At 35.7% G+C, this 22,065-nt stretch overlaps 1 protein-coding gene across 4 annotated transcripts in view; it reads left to right on the top strand.

Annotated features, from left to right (window-relative positions):
* Positions 1–22,065, top strand: part of BMP5 (bone morphogenetic protein 5) — a 119,555-nt gene that overhangs the window by 44,087 nt on the left and 53,403 nt on the right. For all 4 annotated transcript variants that reach the window (XM_029243058.1, XM_029243057.1, XM_029243055.1 and 1 more), the window contains exon 2: positions 12,269–12,461. In XM_029243058.1, coding sequence (XP_029098891.1) covers positions 12,269–12,461 — 193 coding nt within the window. The remainder of the gene's footprint in view (positions 1–12,268; positions 12,462–22,065) is intronic.

Here is a 22,065-nt window from a genome sequence, read left to right as displayed (position 1 = left end):
ATCATTCTAAGTACAATTCCATTGATAACCATAAAATGGACCAATGTTAATTTTTCTATTACCTTTTTCTCCTTCCTCAAGAATAATATGTCCATTGAAGAATCAGAGATTCTATTAGTCCAGCATATGTCTTTAAGTACCAGTATAGCTAGTGGAAACAAAATAAATATAAGACATTAGCATTCTAAGTTATCATTATTTATTTGAATTCCTTTCAAAGAAGAAAGGGAAAAAGAAATATATCATTAGGAAGAATACTATTTCAAAACATGGGCAAGACTCATCCAAGAATAAATGGTTGAATTGTAAATCAACTAGACTTCAATTGAAAAAAAAAAGAATAAATGGTGGAGGGGTTTTTGCTTAAGCTGGATTAATGGGGTCTGCGTTTACTCTCCCTCCTGAAACAAACGAACAAACAGAACCAGAATCAGACATATATGCCTATATTTTTATAGTATTCATTTCCCATGTATATTGACCATCTACTGTGTGCCAGAGACTGAGGTAGGAGCCTAGTATACAGTAATGAACCAAGCAAAGTTGTTGTTGTCAAGCTTGAAATCTGGTGCTGGAGGCAGACAGCTATACGCACATCGTAGGAAGCAAACATGGGCCACCAGTGGCTGCTTGTGGTCCTTGCCTAAGCAGAACAGATAAATCAGGTACCTTTATATTAGGTATAGCTTATATAGGTAATACATCCATATACATCATTTTATTCCTTTTCCTAAAAACCTGTAAAACCATGTAATTGTGTTTCTAATAACTTGATCCAGTTCCAAGTACCAAACTTCCTGTACCAAACTTCACTGATGCAACCCATCAGGCAGAAAAAATGTAGAGTTTGCTTTTGTTTCAAAATGATGGATTGAACCACAGATTGAACTTGAGTGAACTCTATAAAAGTTATCATACTGATTTAAAACTTAAAGGAGCTCATGTGAGAAAGACATTTATTTGTTTGTTCAGCTACAGAAATTCTCATATCCTTTCTACTATGCAAACTGTCTTAAACTTCCTTCATTTGCCCCCATAGAGAAATTCTGTACACATTTAATGTCAAGTTTTCTAGCTTTCCTCTTCTCCATTAAGTATAATTATTCTTTTTTCTGGACAAGATGTTTCTGAAATTCTCCAAAATGAGCAGAGTACACCAAGAATGTGATATGAAAACAATCTTTTTGTTTTACTATGTAAATAAAAACATGCAAACCCTAACTATTGATACACTTAGGGTGAGTGGTTTCACTTTGACATCATGTGTATCATGGCATCGAGATATCTCTAAATTATAACCAAAGCAAGTGAGAACAGATTTCAGGCTCAGGGAAGAGCTATTAAGGGGATAATAGACTTTTGATGTCTGTCTTTTCACAGTAGCACAATGGCTAATTCCTGTGACCCCTGAACTTTTAGTGTCTCCTAACCAAGTATTGGCATTAATCTACTGCTCATCTGTCACCTATCACATTTGGGAGTCCCAGTCTCTGTTTTCAATTATCAGTCATTAGAGAAGGCCTTGAGCAATTTCAGAAGAAAACTCACAGAACCTTTGACCTGTTTTTGTCAGATAACTGCAAGTATTCATTGTAGATAAACTATCATTTCATTGTACCCAAGTATAAAGGAAGGTTCTTTGCTGTATATCACTTACTGTAACCTCTATCACCTTCAGGTGGTTAAAAATGGACTGTTTTATTTTACTGATGGAGCAGAAGGATTCACAAAGTCATTCAGTGAAATCTGGTGAGATTGGAATGGTTGACCTCTAGCTGCCAGGCAATCTACAAACCCCACAGATTTTTCCACTGAAGAAAACATGAGATAAATATTTACCAAAAGGTGATTATCAGATAGTTGTGTTTTTACATTGACTTCTTGTAGGTAAACACAAACTTTCTCAAATATTTATACATAGTGTAACTGAAATCCATTATTTACATACTAAGCATATCTACTCATCAAGTACTCATTTTTTATTACGCAAAATGAATTAATCAGGTACCATCCTCTGTGATTATTAATTCTAAACTGATTTTTGAAGTTTAACATTAATATCCAACCCACAAAAGATGAATATTTGCTTTAAATTCCAATTAATTATTTCCTGTATAAAATGCCTATAATCAAAAAAATAACAAAATATTTCCTATATGTCAGGATGTATTGTTGTCTTCAGGGATAAAAGTAAGTGACTTTCAGACTCCTTTAAAGAGGAAGTATGTCAGAACCAGCTAATCTGATTGGATTGGTGAATAATATATGAATGTCAAAAATGTGTTCTCTACCTGGTAGAAGTGAAATATCTAAACAAGGTATCAAGTAAATACAATTATTTTCTAACTACCCACTCTTGTAAAAATCTAGACTGATTTTTTTAATGCTACTATAACACTATGTAAAAATTATATAGCTATAACTAAACAAATAACACAATTAAAAACTATAACACTATAACAAAATTATATAGCAAAATTAAAAAACCAAAAAATTTTGTCTCTTTAATTTTGTTATAACAAAATTAAAACACTATAACAAAATTAAAAAATGGTAATAGTCATCACCTTTATTAATATATCTATATTCCAGATAAAGAAATTGACATTTTGATCATCAGCGTGGCTATGTTTTAAGCCAGGTAGCAATTTTTTACAATTAAACTTTTATTGACTATTTATGGTATTAAAAGTCCTGTTTGTTGTATATGTAGAAATACAAAGGTAAGAGACAAAACAAAAAGAAAAACATGGATATTCCTATGAAGTATCTTACTCTATGGGATTAATCTAAGGTGACATAATAATTACAGTGCAAATAGAAAGTAATTCACACAATAGCCACTGCTTTTTGAGAACTTGCTCTGTTCCAGCCATTATGCTATGATCCTCTCTCTCAAATATTATTTAACCTCTACAGCACACTGTGGAGAAGGTCGTTCATGATTGACCTCCATTTTAAAGATGGATAAATAAAGGCTCAGGGATGTTGAGTATCTTTTCTAATAACACACTCTTTTAATAGGTTAGGGAAGGGAACTAAGATTGAATTCAAATTCTTCTCACCTTAAATCCAACTGTTCACTGTGGTCCCATCACGACAGCTCTGTATTCGAAAGGGAGGAAGAGAACAAGTGTTCTGAGGCTCCCAGCAGGAGAAATTAATGTGGGTGAGAGTTTTCAAAGTAGTCTTTGTAGAATTCAAACTGGAGGTTTTAAGTAGAATTGGGATTTCAACCTCCGACATGTGGGAAGCACCTTAAGTTAGAGGATCTTAGGTCTAGGGTCCAGGTCCACCCTAGACCCAACATGTGCAATGACAATGAACAATTTATTATTCGCTCCTTTGGCCCTAAGCTTTCACATCTCTTTTCATCTATGTGAACTCCTTTCTCTCCCTGGTGATAATCCTTTAAGACCAAATTCAAAATGACCTCCCCTTGAAGCCTGCTGCACAGCTTGCTGCTCCTTCCTTTCTTATTCTGCCCCCACACATGTCCCTCCCAAACCCCAACATGATTGTGCCACAATGGTACTTTTCTACATCTGTCCTTCTCATCCTGAGCTCCTATCTCTTTGCTTCTCAAATCTCCTTAACTATTAGGCTTTGGCCCAGAGCAGTTATCCAATTAATATTTGGGGCTTGAATAAAGTTAGAGGGATCACAGTGGCTATTTTTAGGATAATCAAGATGAGTATATATGGAATGTGAGAAAGAGAAAAGCAGCCCCCTGACAGCCAGGATTGGGGCTGGATCAAATAAGGGAGAAAAAAAAAATTGAAATATATTAATTTTAAGAAATCAATAATTATTGCTATTATTGTTTATTTATTATTGAACATATTGGTTTTCATACCAATGCTTGACATGTATCATTTTTATTATTATTATATTCTAATAACCCCTGAGGGCTGAGTGCTGGGCCCATCCAGCCTGAGGAGGGAGGGTAGACCTTGAGACCATCTTCCTCTCTGTTCCAAAGCTGTCTTACACAAGACTTAATTCTTTTTCTTTAAAATTTTATTGAAGTATAGTTGATTAACAATGTTGTGTTTAATTTCTGCTGTACAGCAAAAGTGACTCAGTTATACATATATATATATTCTTTTTCATATTATTTTCCATTATGGTTTATCACAGGATATTGAATATAATTTCCTGTACTATACAGTAGGATCTTGTAGGACCTTGTTATTCATCCATTCTATATATAATAGTTTGCGTCTACTAATTCCAAACTCCCAATCCTTCCCTCCTCTAGCCCCCTCCCCCTTGGCAACCACAAGTCTGTTCTCTTTAAGACTTAATTCTTTGTGTCCCTAAATCATTCATGTTTTTTAAATCAAAATAATATATAACTATTGGATCATTAATTCAATTTTGTAAATTTCAAAATTATGTGCTGTGTATTTAATTGATTCAGGAAATCAATTTGTTTAGCTATCATAGGACAACATTTAAATTATTTAACCATCTTACCTTTCTTTTGCAATTTTTCTTCCTTATAAAACTGTAGTCATGAAGCATTTATGAATACCAGCAAGAGTATTTCAACTACAGGACATTTGAAAGTCAATTGAAATTGTTCTTTGAAACAAACCACTCAGGAGGACAATTTTCCCTTTTTCAAGTCACACATGGCTGTGGTATTAAGAGGCTCTTAGGGTTTCTGGAATCTGGAGTTTACCACACTCTCTGGGATGGTTATCCTTTCAAAGAAACATGTAACATGTGCATTCACTGACCAATGAATAGACCTTTATAGGACCAAGTTTATGTTTCTCAGTGGACTAGTCAGTGAAAGATGCCTTGCGGGGTCTTGGTAGTCTCTTGTGGAGACATCTTGGTAGTCACAGGATAATTTTGCTTTCTTTCTTTCACTTTAAAATGTAACACAGATAAGTAATAATTCTATGAGTAATCTCTTAATGATTTTTTGCACTCAGCAGCAAACAATGATCTGTATTCTTTCAACAGCTGGCTGCACTCCTGGGAAAACGCTATCTTTGTCTTGCAGCTACTGATTCTATTTGAATCTTCCAAGTTACAGCCCTTGTGTGGGAGATTAAGACCGATTGCCCATGGATGCATCCCCTTAAGACAGCAGATAAATCACTAAATAGATAAAACTGCAATCCTCTGTTAATTAGTTCTACTCTTCAGATACTGTAGACAGCAAAATATTTAGTCAGGACATTTCTATCCAATTTCTGCTTATGATAAAGTCATTCAGAGAGGTGTCTGTTTGGAGAAAAGAGACTGCCATCAGTCATTAACTTCTGTTAAGTTATATCTCAAAAATAAAAGGCTTCAGTGTACGTCTTGTCTTTAAACACAAGAAGCTTAATCTTTGCAGAACTTTGGCAATTTAGAGCATTTAGAATGTAGTTTGGTGCTTCTATAAAGGCGATCCTGTTTCTTTTCACTCTCAGCCCATGACTCATGGAATGTGAGTCTTCTGATTCATACTTTACCTCTTGTATTCTTTGATGTTGCCACTGTTTTAAAAAACCAAACTATAAAAATAAATTCATTCTCTGGTTCTGTCAGTGTAGGTGACCTTTCAGTTGTTCTAGTTGGTTCATAGATGGAAATGTTTGGAAGACACAAAACCTGCTTCCTGGGGACAGAAGGAGGTACATTCCCTACCATCGTTATGATCATGTTTTGAGTGGTAAGCTGTATCAATTTTGCTGATTTTTGATGGTTTCTTTTCTGTAAGTCGGTGTGTATGTATATGCAGAAAGCAACTCTTTAATTTTTGTAGAGAGCACTGTGGACCACTATCAGCTCAGGTAAATAAACAACTCTGTGTTGATGGGCTTGTTTAATTTACGGTGATAGTCACTGGTTTACATGTAACGACCTTCAAAACAAGCATGTATCATAAATGACAGTGGGAGACGAGTGCAAGGCATCAGTGTCATGTTTTCATGGCTGTTTGGCAAAATACAGCCTGTTGATCTGGTGAGATATGTAAGAAGTTATGAAAATAGCCGTCTGGACAGGTGGTTGTGTTCTCTCTCTCTCTCGCTCTCTTTTTTTTTAAATGGTGTGTTACTATCTGCTTTATAGCAAAGTGAATCAGCTATACATATACATGTGTTCTCTTTTTAAGTGCAGTTTTCAAAGGTGAATCAACTGATACAGGATGTGTGTTTTAAATCTAGTTATATTTGTTCCTAAACTCTCCTTTCCACTTCACGTGAGAGAAATGGTGTCTATGGTATGGGATGAGGAAATGGTCTCCACCAGAGACAAGTTGTTAACCTCTTGGCCTCAGCCTGTTTTAACCCTTGTGTCGTTTTATCTCCTTGGACAAGTCTGGGTCTGGCTTGAGTGAGCTTACCCTTCTGCTTTTTTTTGTTTGTTTGTTTCACTTTGTTTTTCTTTGTCTTGTCTTGTCTAGCACTAAATAGGAATGTAATTATGACTTTAATAGAGTCTGGCAGATTTTAATCTGGTAACACAGATTTTATTAGAAATGATAATAAAGATGTTTTGGAAACTCACACATGGTTTTGTTGATGTAACATAGAAATGAAAAAAGTGAGTTGAAATGTCCAAATATTTAATATACTATGAATCAAAACCCCCAAATATTATACATTTTAATGATTTTTTTTCTATTTGTTTATTTGCTTATGTTTTAAGCTTCTCAAGCCATTTACAATTGCAATGTGTTATACAGCACACTGTAATTTATGGAGAAACATAATATATTTAATATATAAAATCATCACAATATGAAGAAGGCAAAGATAGCTCCTATAAAAAGCTTACATCTAAGGAATATGAAATGTGTGTGTCTGTTCTCTTTCATCTGTTTTGGTTGTGCTGTTTTTAAAATATAGTTGTAGGAAAAATTGCATGCTAATAGAGATATTATATAATGCTAATTCAGGTCATGAATACAATCACTTGCTTATTCATAAACATTTTCTTAGATAATAAATGGAATCAGTATTAAATAAGTGAATATGATACAACTTTTGCTAAGATAAAGATTGGAGGAAATGAGTTCTAGAAAGAGTGGAGTCCAGAATGTATGGCATCCTCTATAGGGTAGGAGCATCTCGTAGAGGAGAATGTAAGCATTGAAATATCAACTCCCCTGAGGGGATAATTAGATTAAAAAAAAAAACTACATCCAGAAAAAACAAACAAACACACAGGGTCGTGTTGTTGAGGGCTTTGTGAGTTGAAATCTTGACACTGGGTTGAAATCTCTTCTCTCCCAATTATAGGTTGTGGGCTCTTGAGCAAGTAATAGAAACTTATGGACATAAGTGAGTATTAAATAAAATACATGCCCTCCCAAATGAAAGTGAAATAAATTATCATGCCCTCAGTCAATGGGAAATGCAGCAGGATGGTGCTGAGTGAAAAGACAGAACCAGCTTTTGATCTGTTCATAGTCTTTCATTCAGCCAATGTTTATTAGAAGACTTCTTCGGGTCAGGTATTGTATTGTGTTAGATGTCAATTACACACTGATGATCAAACCCTTGCTTCTCCACCTGTTCTCCACATTTTTGTATATTGCTGATTAACATTGTATGAATATACAGTTGAGTCTCGAACAACATGGGTTGGACTGCACGGGTGCACTTATACGTAGATTTTTTTCAATAAATATATTGGAAAATTTTTTGGAGATTTGCAGCAATTTGAAAAAACTCAGATATGAACAGCATAACCTAGAAATATCAGGAAAATTAAAAAAAAGTTAGGTATGTCATGAGTGCACAAAAAATATGTAGATATACGCATAACATACAAAATATGTGTTAATCAACTGTTTGTGTTATCAGTAAGGTTATTAGTAGTTAAGTTTTTGTGGGGTCAAAGTTATATGCAGATTTTTTGACTGCACAGGGAGTCAGTTCTCCTGGACCCCATACTGTTCAAGGGTCGTCACCTGTACTAACAACGAACTAGTCTCTAAGTAGGATGTCATTATGTAGGTGGTACGGACATTGAACAAAGATTTACAATGGGCTTTAGAAGACAGACATCTGTTATTGCCTAGCTGTCATCACCCAATTTCTTTCTTTTTTTTTTTTTGGCATAAATGTATTTTATTTATTTACTTTTTTATCACCCAATTTCTTATTCTTAAGTCAGGGATATTAATATTTGACACCTCCCTAGGTAACTGAGATTACCTTGTGAATATTTGTGACCATCTTTAGGAGTGCAAGGCTATATAAATACTACTTTTATTCCATTACTCACTGCAACATGTCCCATGGAATTTACCAGGGCAATTATAATTCAAAGCAGTAAGATATAGGAATTTGAATCACTGGACAAATCTGCACTACAACTTTATTCTGTGTGGTGTATTTAATATAAAATTTTATTAAACTCTTTGGAAATCTGCCCCCTTAAGGGGTTAGGTTAAAGAGCCTGGATCAGAAAGCTGAAATTTTATAATAACAGCTGAAATTCTAGCTTTCCACTTTATTACACTAACATCTCACAGGGGATTCCAGAACAGTAGATGACTTTATATAATATGAATTCAATACTCACCTGCATTATGCAGGTGCATGCTTTAGATTGGACCCTAACAAACTTATGTCAAAGCCCTTATGCCCAAGACTATAGTTATTTTTGTCTAAATTTCAAATATAAAATTGATTGTTAATGAAAAATTGAATAATGATTGTTATCACTTAGAATTTTGAATATTGACTTTCAGAATAGAGAATATATATTTTTGAATGACTGATGAATGCTTAGATCATAAAGTATGGAACTCCTCAAGCAGAGTCTGGGACAGTGCCACGTAGTCAAACACTGGGAACATTTCTGCAGCAAACCAGTAAGTTAAAGTGAGATAAATAGGGACTTTAAAGTCACCTCAAATCAGTTAATTTCCAGTTCTTCTGCCAAATGAAGTTGAAACCAAATTTTCAGTTTTCAGAGCTTTTTGGATTTTGGACTTGTGAATGCAAGATTTCAAATGACTCTTCTGTTTCTTTTTCTTTTTTTTTAATTGAAGTATAGTTCATTTACAATGTTGTATTAGTTTCAAGTGTGCAGCAAAATGATTCATACATATATTAATATATATTATAAATATATTCTTTTTCATTATAGGTTATTATAAAATATTGAGTATAGTTCCCTGTGCTATACAATAGGTCCTTGTTGTTTACTTATTTTATATATAGTAGTGTGTTTCTGTTAATCCCAAACTCCTAATTTATCAGATCTTTATTAAAGCATAAATACTTAGTAAATTAGGACAAAGTAGTAGTTTATAAGCAGAAGCAGCCTATCCCGGCATTTTAGAACCATAGCTTGGTGGCATCAAATGCTTGGATTCAAATTCTTTGGCAAGGTATTTCTTTTCTCTGCCTCCTCGGTTTCTTCATCTTCAAAATGAGGACGATAATAGAACCTACTTCATACGTTGTTATGAAGTGTAATATGTTAATATCAATAAAATGCTTAGAGTGGTTCTATTTAAATACTGTTTCATGATGTCATCTACTTTGTTTAAATTAGGATCAGAAAAGACAATTTTACAGTGAATTAAATGTAGTTCTTAAAAAAAAAAAATGTAGTTCTTTGTTGGGACTTCCCTGTTGGCGCAGTGGTTAAGAATCTACCTGCCAGTGCAGGGGACATGGGTTTGAGCCCTGCTCTGGGAAGATCTCACGTGGCCCGGTGTGCCACAACTACTGAGCCTGCTCTCTAGAGCCTGCAAGACAAAACTACTGAGCCCGTGCACCACAACTACTGAGGCCTGCACGCCTAGAACCTGTGCTCCGCAACGAAAAGTAGTCTCCGCTAGCCACAACTAGAGAAAGCCTGCATGCAGCAACAAAGACCCAACACAACCAAAAATAAATAAATAAAACTGATTCTGAAAAAAAAATGTAGTTTTTCTGTAAACAAGAGTTGTGGCTAGTTTTAATATTCATAGTACACTCTAGTTATTAGAGATCCAGTTTGTAGGTGTTTTCTGTCCTTACACTTTGGAGATGGAGACCCGTTCATAGCAGTCTACACTAACGCCAGCTGGAGCTCAGACAGAAAAGAGGTTTAAATTATGGACCAAAATAGGATCTTAAAAATGTAGTCATCCTCCTTATTTAGGGAAAGTTAATTAATGATCTCTCCAGGGGAATGGACCTCTCTTAGGACCAAGATAATGATACTTAAATAAAACAAAACCTCATGAGTCATGGGAGGTGGTGTTGGTGTAGCCAGGCAGCCCGAGAGCACCGTTCTCACCAAGTCCAGGTGTAGCTTACATTTTCCTCTTTGCTTGTGTAGGTATCTGAGATGGAGGTGGGGCTGAGCTCCTAGCTCTCTTAAACCATCTCCTACTCCTCTGGAGAAAATAAACCAGAGATTATTTTGGAGGATGAAGGCAAGGAATTGTGGGTTCCTTTGTCATGAACTTCCTCTCAGACATGGAGCTCTGTCTGGCACTAGAATTTAGGAATCCAGCAGCCTGGGTTCCCAAAAATCACTCCTCGATGATCATGATTGCCTTCTCTCTTCCTTAACCTTGACCCTTCCTCTAGTTAAGGATCCCAAGTTTCATATATTTTTATCAGTGTTGGTATCATTTCAATTAACCTCCTAAAGATATTTTTTGTGTCTTAATCCAATATTTGAACACTGTGAATTGTTTATATAACATACATCTTTTATCTTCTTGTAACAACATTTCAGCAATGAAATGTCACTGGATATATTTTAAAAAATTATTGTAGGTTTGTGAGACACTTGGAACACAATGCTTTGCAGTGAATTTTTTTTTGTAATCTGTCCTATATTATCTGAGGTAACTGAGATTTTGAGAAACCTACCAGCACTGAGAAACTTAATTCCATCAAATGATATTGCATTACTAAAAATGAACCCTTTTAATAGGTGGTTCCTTAAGAAAGATTTTGGTACCCAGCATGAGACAGGCTGTGACCTAGGACCTGGGACCCTTTGCTGCAGTGCTTGCACCTGGACAAACATCTCTCCTCAAGCAATAAAATACAAAAAAAACCCTATAAGGGACTAAATATAGTTGCGTTCATGAGCAGTTGGGGCAAATTATGGACAACAAGATACAAAAAGGCCAAAAACCCAATTGCCACTTCTGAAGAGCCTGGAGCAAAAACAGGGTGTCAGGAGCAAAAGCAAGGTACTGTGCATGCCCCCTGCACACAATGCCACGTAAGGGGTGGGCAAGCCACCCCTCTGGCCCAACTCCTGGACACACCCCTACCCTCACCCCATATAAGGAACCAGCTTGCCCCAACTTGGGAGCAAGGAAGGGAAACTGTTACTTGTTTTTGCTCCCCCCTGCTATAGCAGGGCCCCCAATAAAGCCTTGTCTGAATTTCTTGTCTGGCCTCTTATCAATTTCTATTGATTAGGAAAGGCCAAGGACACTGCTCAGTAACAAGCATAGACTGTATCCAATAATACATCATTTTACAAAGCTGGATTATGTAATGATATGCCTGACACTGTCCTGAATCCCTCAACACTCCTTAATATTCCCAAGAGGAAAAATTCTCTGACCTCATTTGGTGGGAAGGTTGCTGAAGGCGGAAATATGTTCCTCTCTCAAATTTGCGTAAGAGTAGAGATCTTTGGGAGACTGGATGCTGCACCACGGGTTGGGGAGGTTGTACTCAATAATCTATAAGAACTAATGAAAGTGCATTTAAAAAGGTAGAGCTTTGCATTTGCTAAAAGGAGGAAAAACGTCACCCGGGAAGACACTTTAGAAACAATCTTTCTTGTGAAAATGCATTTGTTTTGTTTCCTTGACCTCTAAAATTTCATAAACACAGCCCCACTGTGCCAGCAGCTCCTCGGGCCTCCTTCCGACTTTCCTCCCTCGACTGTACTAAATCTCACCATTGACTTCACCTGGAACTCTGGAGCTTTCTATCACAGAGTGCTAATTCCTGTATGAACCCTTCTCTGTTCTGGTACTTGATACACACTAGTAATAACTTTACAACCTTCACTTTTAAAAACATTTTTGGATAACCTTTCCATTTAGGAGCCAGGAATTTGTATAAAACCACAGAGGTTATATTGCTTTTGAACTAAAGGCTGTTGGTTTGTGGAATTTCCTTCAACTGGAAACACATATGAGTCTGTGGTTTTATGTTTTCCCAGTTTTATAACATCCTGCTTGTTTGTTTTCAAAGTGAAAGAATTTACCATTAATTTCCATACTTTATAAAGGCCTAACTTTTTACTTCCTTTTTTTTTTTTTTTTTTTTTTCAGTTGAAAGAGACAAGGATTTTTCTCACCAGCGAAGGCATTACAAAGAATTCCGGTTTGATCTTACTCAGATTCCTCATGGAGAAGCAGTGACAGCAGCAGAATTCAGGATATATAAGGACCGGAGCAACAGCCGATTTGAAAATGAAACAATTAAGATTAGCATATATCAGATCATCAAGGAATACACAAATAGGTATCAAATTTATATCTGACTTATTATCCTAGCAAATAAATGTTACATTGTAGTAAAATCCATTGATAACCCACGTGGCCTATCAAATCATGCTTCTTTGAGTGTAATGGCATCAAGGCAGGTATAGACACATGAAAGATGCATGTAACTGATCTGAAATGTGTCTTGTACATTTCACAGCTTTTCCTACTCCTTACACCAATCTGTGTGCTAGAGGGTCTCATGCTCCCCTGTATGTGATTTTCAGGCCCTTCACCTCATTTTGTAAATGAGAAAACTTTCATTTTATTCTGCACATATGAAATTCATAATTAAGATGATTTAAATTACTTGTTGTTTTATAAATTGGAGAAGAGTGGCTTTATTTTTCCCTGGCATAGTGTAAACTCTGTGTAGTGTTATGTGGATTTTGATGGAAGACATTGTATTTGCAATAGATTCTGACAGTTAACCTGTATGTCTTCTGTCTATAAAATGCTTAATTGAAAATGGTACAAAAATAGACAGAGAATCTGAAATACTGAATGTATGATAACCTCAGCTGATAATTACTGTAAATGAGCCATCACATATAAGAATTAGAAAGGGACTTTAGTGGTGTTTTCAGACCAGTGCAGAAATTGCTTGGGTAACACCTTTTACAAATGATTAGCACTTTTGTTGGACAGCTCTTACATTTTTAAAGAAAATTCTTATTGGAATATTATATTGAGGTGAAATTTGTCTTCCATTCATTAAATCTAGATTTTCCCTTTGATGAAATACTATGTCCTTGTTTGATGAGATAAATATTTAAAGACAGCTGTCATGAGCTCACTAAGGCCTCTTTCTCTCCTTACTGAATATTTCTAGTTCCTGGCCTTTGGATTTTTCTTGGTCTTCTAGTGAGTAGGATTTCTCAATGGGTGTTCCATAGAACACTAGCCCCTCACAATACTCAATGAAGAAAAAGTATAAAAAGCTTCTGGGGTCAAAAGCATTTGAAAAGTCTACTTGTTAGACCGTGTTTTAGGAGATTCACCATGCATATCAGAATAGTAAAGTCTTGCAAGGTCTTTATGGTAAAGAAACTTGTCAATTCGGTTTTTCCTAGTCTTCCTCAAAATTATTCGACTATGGAATCTTTTTCTTTGGGTCTGTAATACTTAACATCCTATGAAACACTGGTTTAGCAAGACACACCTTAATAAATACTGATCTCTGTACACTGTTATTTTAAGAGCACTAATTTCAAGGCAGAAAGATCTCTGTTCTTTTCTCAGCTCTAACACGTACTAGCTATTTGTCTGTGGGTGAATTTTTTGTTTTTTGTTTTAAATCTCAATCCTGTGGTTCCAGTTATAAAATGAGGATACTAATTTTTTTCTCACAGGGACAGAGCCTGGCATACTACAGTATTCTTTTAAATACTAAATAATGGGGGTGTCTTTTAAAATTAAATGACTAGAATTGAAAATAATGCTCCAAATACCATCTAATTATATTGCCATAGCTAACAAATATTTTATTTATAATTCTTCTTTTCTGCATCTGTTTCCACACTTGGGCTGGTGAGCTCCTTAAAGAAGGGATAGTGTCTTAAGTGATTTTTTTTTTTTTTTTTTTTAGTCTCAGCACTATGAATTTGTTTGATACAGTTTTGAAATTATCATTACCCATGAATGGGATACTTCTTCCATGAATATACCCTAAAATACTTGAATTATCTTACCTTTTGACCATTCACAATATATTTTTATGAAAGTTGAATTTGTACTTGGTTATTCAACATACCAAGTATTTTTTACAGGAAATGTTTGTACAGCAGGCCCCTATTTATTAATTAATTGTTTGAAACTAAATATAGACATTTACACTGATCACAATTAAAGGTCCTAACTTTTATTTAGGTCCATTGTTCTATCTGCTCAGGATATATATATATATATATTTTGTTGTACACTGGCCTCTCACTGTTGTGGCCTCTCCCGTTGCAGAGCACAGGCTCCGGAGGCACAGGCTCAGCCTCCACGGCTCACGGGCCCAGCCGCTCCGCGGCATGTGGGATCTTCCCGGACTGGGGCATGAACCCGTGTCCCCTGCATTGGCAGGCGGACTCTCAACCACTGCGCCACCAGGGAAGCCCTGCTCAGGATATTTTTGAATGTCATCCATTGAACTAGCTACCCTTTGAGGTTTCTTTCACTCTATTTTCTAAGTATGTTAACTACAGTTACATAATTTAAAACCTAATAACAATGATGAGAATAAAGGACTAATAGAAGAGTCCATTGATAATAATATATAGATTTCTTTATGAATGAACCCATGCTGATTTTTATTAATAATACATTTGAAATATTTATGAGTATTGATGCTTAATCAGATCTCATAATTTTTGGAAGTTTCATTTCTCTCTAAAAATGGAACATTTGTCTATCTTGAAACTTTGGTATTTCTCTAATTATAACTGATGTTAAACATATTATTCTCAATGTTTCTACAACTCCATCTGCCTGCTCTTTGAGTATTCTTGGGTATAATTTGGCTAAGACTTTATTTTAACATGTGTACTTAATCTACTCTAAGACCCAGAATTTCACTGATACTTTTCCTAAATCTTTGAAAATGATTTCTAAAATCTAAAGTACATGTATCTCTTTGATTGGTGTTGTCTCACTCTACCATTCCAGACTCTAGGGTGGCAGAGATTGGATAGGATTCTACTCAATTTAATGAAAATTATTTTGAAATTTTTAATTCAGTAAATTCAATTCAATATTGATTCAATTCTACCAAGTTCACATTTTTTGAACATCTACTATTAAGTATTGTTGCTGAATTATGATTTTCTCCTGTAGGGTTATGCTATACCTATTGTCTTCTGTGTATTTGTTTTTGGTAATGGGTATGGAATTTTTTCCCCCAATTATTTGCTTCAATGTCTGAAACATACAAATGTACCCATGCATACTGTACATTTCAATTTTATGTATCATTGACCAGGTGGGAGAATCTCTCACAAAATGCCTTCCTTATCTTTGAAAAAGGCAGTCATCCACTGAGTGGTTCATTAATCCACAGTGTGAGAAAATGCAACCCTGTGCTGTGCTATTGTCTGTAAATCTAGGATCCCCTTTTAACACTCCACTTTCTCTGCCAAAGAAAGACATTTAAGGGACATAAGATATAGAAACAGCACATACGCCTCTTAGTGTATTTCAGGTTTCTGTGTAGAATTTCAAAGCCTTTGTAGAAAATGGTAGCATATAGTAATAAGAGCAGGGTCTTTGGAATTCCCACATGGGGAAATTGATGTACATCTTGGAGTCTCAGTTTAAAAATCTATAGACAAAAATAAAGCAAAAATCAGTATTTCAGAACAATAAAAATATTTCAAATGATGTGGGAAAGACTGGTGCTTATCACAATGCAAAGACCAGAGTTGATACTTAATAAATATATCAGTTAACAGCTTAATAGGCACAACTATTTTACTAGGATTTAGAGGGTTGTATACAAAGGGTAACCAAAAGTAGGTGGTTACTATAATAACAGTAGCTACCATTTGCTACTGTTTATGTTAAGATAAAGTAAGCAAAATGATGCTAGGTGACTTTCCTTAATAAAAAATTAGCTGATCTTTGATTCATATGAAAGGAATTGGTACATTCTTAAGTCTAGTAATGAAATGAACACCACCCAACTTATGAGCAGTTGGAGCTATCTGTGAACTTGTTCCTGAAAACCCAAGTTTTAGATAAATAGTTAAATTCTCCTTTAAAATACAGTTCAAGGAGCCTCAGACATGAATCCGGGGTGCAGACTTCTGTCAAGCCCAAGTGGAGTCCTTGGCACTCTGGGTGCTGCAGGCAATGCAGATGGCCTGGCTCTGACTCTGAGGAGACCAGGCCACCCTCTGCTCCTCAGACCACTGCCTGGCCCTTCTGGCAACTTTGGACCCCATTGCCGTGCATCAGCCAGGTGGTTCCAGGGACTTGGATGTCCGTGTCTTTTAGGGACCATTACTTCGCCAGCCACATGATTGCAGGATCTTGGTTCCCAGGCCAGAAGTCTGGCCTGAGCTCCTGTGGTGGGGGCTCTGAGTCCAAACCGCTGGACTAACAGAGAACCTCAGACCACAGGCAATATCAATCAGAGTGAGGCCACCCAGAGGTCCTCATCTCAGCACCAAGACCGAGCTCTATCCAACTGCCTGCAAACTCCAGTACTGGACGTCTCAGGCTAAACAACCAGTAAGACAAGAAAACAGCACCACCCATAAAAAACAAAAGAAAAAAAAGATTGACAAAAAATATGTTACAGATGATGGAGCAAGGTAAAAACCTACAAGACCAAATTTATTGAAGACGAAATAGGTAACCTACCTGAAAAAGAATTCAGAGTAATGAGAGTAAAGATACTCTACAATCTCGGAAACAGAATGGAGAAAACACAAGAAACAGTTAACAAGGATCTAGAAGAACTAAAGATCAAACAAACTGTGATGAACAACATAATTACTGAAATTAAAAATACTCTAGAAAGAATCAATATAGAATAACTGAGGCAGAATAACAGATAAGTGAGCTGGAAGATAAAATGGTGGAAATAACTGCCAGGGAGCAGAGTAAAGAAAAAAGAATGAAAAAAATTGAGGACAGACCCACAGACCTCTGGGACAATATTAAACACACCAATATTCGAATTATAGGGGGCCTAGAAGAAGAAGAGAAAAAGAAAGGGTCTGAGAAAATATTTAAAGAGACTATAGTTGAAAACTTCCCTAACATGGGAAAAGAAATAGTCAATCAAGTCCAGGAAGCACAGAGAGTACCATACAGGATAAATCCAAGGAGAAACACACCAAGACACATACTAACCAAGCTATCAAAACTTAAACAGAAAGAAAAAATATTAAAAGCAGCAAGGGAAAAACAACAAATAACATAAAAGGGAATCCCCATAAGGTTAACAGTTGATCTTTCAACAGAAATTCTGCAAGCCAGAAAGGAGTGGTAGGACATATTTAAAGTGATGAAAGGGAAAAACCTACAACAAAATTACTCTACCCAGCAAGGATCTCACTCAGATTAGACTGAGAAATTAAAACCTTTACAGATAAGCAAAAGTTAAAAGAATTCAGCACCACCAAATCAGCTTTACAACAAATGCTAAAGGAACTTCTCTATGCAGGAAACACAAGAGAAGGAAAAGACCTACAAAAACAAACCCAAAACAATTAAGAAAATGGTAATAGGAACATACATATCGATAATTACCTTAAATGTAAATGGACTAAATGCTCCCACCAAAAGACATAGACTGGCTGAATGGATACAAAAACAAGACCCGTACATATGCTGTCTACAAGAGACCCACTTCAGACTTAGGTACACATACAGACTGAAAGTGAGGAGATGGAAAAAGATATTCCATGCAATGGAAATCAAAAGAAAGCTGGAGTAGCGATTCTCATATCAGACAAAATAGACTTTAAAATAAAGACTATTACAAGAGACAAAGAAGGACACTACGTAATGATCAAGGGATCAATCCAAGAAGAAGATATAACATTTGGAAATATTTATGTACCCAACATAGGAGCACCTCATTAGATAAGGCAAATACTAACCGCCACAAAAGGGGAAATCGACAGTAACAAACTAATAGTAGGGGACTATAACATCCCACTTTCATCAATGGACAGATCATCCAAAATGAAAATAAATAAGGAAACACAAGCTTTAAATGATAAATTAAACAAGATGGACTTAATTGATATTTATAGGACATTCCATCCAAAAACAACAGAATACACTTTCTTCTCAAGTGCTCATGGAACATTCACCAGGATAGGTCATATCTTGGTTCACAAATCAAGCCTTGGTAAATTTAAGAAAATTGAAATTGTATCAAGTATGTTTTCCGAGCACAACACTATGCAACTAGATATCAATTACAGGAAAAAAACTGTAAAAAATATAAACACATGGAAGCTAAAAAATATGCTACTGAATAACCAAGAGATCACTGAAGAAATCAAAGTGGAAATCAAAAAATGCCTAGAAACAAATGACAATGAAAACACAACGACCCAAAACCTATGGCATGCATCAAAAGCAGCTCTAAGAGGGAAGTCTACAACAATACAATCCTACCTCAAGAAACAAGAAAAATCTCAAATAAGCAACCTAACCTTACACCTAAAGCAATTAGAGAAAGAAGAACAAAAAAACCCCCAAAGTTAGCAGAGGGAAAAGAATCATAAAAGAAATAAATGAAAAAGAAATGAAGGAATCAATAGCAAAGATCAATAAAAGTAAAAGCTGGTTCTTTGAGAACATAAACAAAATTGATAAACCATTAGCCAGGCTCATCAGGAAAAAAAGGGAGAAGACTCAAATCAACAGAATTAGAAATTAAAAAGCAGAAGTAATGACTGACACTGCAGAAATACAAAAGATCATGAGAGATTACTACAAGCAACTCTATGCCAATAAAATGGACAACCTGGAAGAAATGGACACATTCTTAGAACAGTATAACCTTCCAAGAGTGAACCAGAAAGAAAAAGAAAATATGAACAGACCAATCACAAGCACTGAAATTGAAACTGTGATTAAAAATCTTCTAACAAACAAAAGCCCAGGACCAGGTGGCTTCACAGGTGAACTTTATCAAACATTAAGAGAAGAGCTAATGCCTATCCTTCTCAAACTCTTCCAAAATATAGCAGAGGAAGGAACACTCCCCAATTCATTCTTTGAGGCCACCATCACCCTGATATCAAACCAGACAAAGATATCACACAAAAAAGAAAACTACAGGCTAATATCTCTGATGAACATAGAAACAAAAATCCTCAACAAAATACTAGCAAACAGAATCCAACAGCACATTAAAAGGATCATACACCAGGATCAAGTGGTATCTACCCCAGGAATGCAAAGATTCTTCAATATATGCAAATCAATCAATGTGATACAACATATTAACAAATTGAAGGATAAAAACCATATAATAATTTCAACAGATGCAAAAAAAGATTTCTACAAAATCCAACACCTGTTTATGATAAAAACTCTGCAGAAAGTGCACATAGATGGAACCTACCTCAACATAATAAAAGCCATATGTGACAAACCCAGAGCCAACATTGTTCTCAATGGTGAAAAACTGAAACCATTTCCTCTAAGATCAGGAAAACAACACAGCTGCCCACTCTCACCACTATTATTCAACATAGTTTTGGAAGTTTTAGCCACAGCAATCAGAGAGGAAAAAGAAATTAAAAGATCCAAATTGGAAAAGAAGAAGTAAAACTTTCACTGTTTGCTAATGACATAATATTATAAACAGAGAATCCTAAAAATGCTACCAGAAAACTACTGGAGCTAATCAATGAATTTGGTAATGTAGCAGGATACAAAATTAATGCATAGAAATCTCTTGCATTCCTATACACTAGTGATGAAAAATCTGAAAGAGAAATTAGGAAAACACTCCCATTTACCACTGTAACAAAAAGAATAAAATATCTAGGAATAAACCTACCTATGGAGACAAAATACCTGTATGCAGAAAACTATAAGGTACTGATGAAAGAAATTAAAGATGATACAAACAGATGGAGAAATATACCATGTTCGTGGATAGGAAGAATCAACACTGTGAAAATGACTATACTACACAAAGCAATCTACAGATTCAATATAATCCCTATTAAACTACCAATGGCATTCTTCACAGAACCAGAACAAAAAATTTCACAATTTGTATGGAAACACAAAAGACCCCGAATAGCCAAAACAATCTTCAGAAAGAAAAATGGAGCTGTAGGAAACAGTCTCCTGGACTTCAGACTATACTACAAAGCTACAGTAATCAAGACAGTATGGTACTGGCACAAAAACAGAAAGATAGATCAATGGAACAGGATAGAAAGCCCAGAGATAAACCCATGCACATATGGTCACCTTATCTTTGATAAAGGAGGCAAGAATATACAATGGAGAAAAGACAGTCTCTTCAATAAGTGGTGGGGCAAAACTGGACAGCTACATGTAAAAGAATGAAATTAGAATACTCCCTAACACCATACACAAAAATAAACTCAAAATGGATTAAAGACCTAAATGTAAGGCCAGACATTTTAAAACCCCTAGAGGAAAACATAGGCAGAACACATTATGACACAAATCACAGCAAGATCCTTTTTGACCCACCTCCTAGAGAAATGCAAGTAGAAACAAAAATAAACAAATGGGACCTATTGAAACTTAAAAGCTTTTGCACAGCAAAGGAAACCATAACAAGACGAAAAGGCAACCCTCAGAATGGGAAAAAAATATTTGCAAACAAAGCAACTGACAAAGGATTAATCTCCAAAATATACAAGCAGCTCAATATCAGAAAAAAAAGCAATGCATCCAAAAATGGGTGGAAGACCTAAATAGACATTTCTCCAAAGAAGACCTACAGATTGCCCACAAACACATGAAAGGATGCTCAACATCACTAATCATTCGAGCAATGCAAATCAAAAGCACAATGAGGTATCACCGCACACCATTCAGAATGGCCATCATCAAAAAATCTACAAACAATAAATGCTGGAGAGGGTGAGGAGAAAAGGGAACCCTCTTGCACTGTTAGTGGTAATGTGAATTGATACAGCCACCGTGGAGAACAGTGTGGAGGCTCCTTAAAAAACTAAAAATAGAATTACCATATGACCCAGCAATCCCACTACTGGGCATATACCCTGAGAAAACCGTAATTCAAAAAGATACATGTACCAGCATATTCATTGTAGCTCTATTTGCAATAGCCAGGACATGGAATCAACCTAATTGTCCAACAACCAATAAATGGATAAAGAAGATGGGGCACGTATGTATAATGGATTATTACTCAGCCATACATAGAAACGAAATTGAGTTATTTGTAGTGAGGTGGATGGACCTAGAGCCTGTCATACAGAGTGAAGTAAGTCAGAAAGAGAAAAACAAATACAGTATGCTAACACATATATATGGAATCTAAAAAAAAAAAAAATGGTTCTGATGAACCTAGGGGCAGGACAGGAATGAAGACGCAGATGTGGAGAATGTCCTTGAGGACACAGGGAGGGGGAAGTGCAAGCTGGGACGAAGTGTGAGAGTAGCATTCACATATATACACTACCATTGTAAAATAGATAGCTAGCAGGAAGCAGCTGCATAGCACAGGGAGATCAGCTCGGTGTTTTGTGACCACTTAGAGTGGTGGGATAAGGAGGGTGTGAGGGAGACACAAGAAGGAGGGGATATGGGGATATATGTATGCACATATCTAATTCACTTTGTTATACAGCAGAAAGTAACAGAACACTGTAAAGCAATTATACTCAAATAAAGATGTAAAAAAAAGTATAGTTCAAGAGGATGGGAAACTGCTTATCTATGAATTTATTTTACAGAAGTATCAGAGATACAGAAAATTAGAAAAGGATTCACATATAAATGTTTTTCACAGTATTATTGGTTACCATAGCATAGACTGAGAACATTTTAATTTTAAACAGAAGAAAAAAAGTTGCACTTTGTTTCATGGCAAATGGAAATGCTATACTTCATAGAGC

Source organism: Monodon monoceros, unplaced genomic scaffold (genome assembly GCF_005190385.1).
Source record: "Monodon monoceros isolate NGI ecotype Baffin Bay Population unplaced genomic scaffold, NGI_Narwhal_1 Super_Scaffold_3, whole genome shotgun sequence".
Taxonomy (NCBI): domain Eukaryota; kingdom Metazoa; phylum Chordata; class Mammalia; order Artiodactyla; family Monodontidae; genus Monodon; species Monodon monoceros.
Note: the sequence above shows the minus strand (reverse complement) of the source record. Positions and strands in the feature narration are given on the sequence as shown.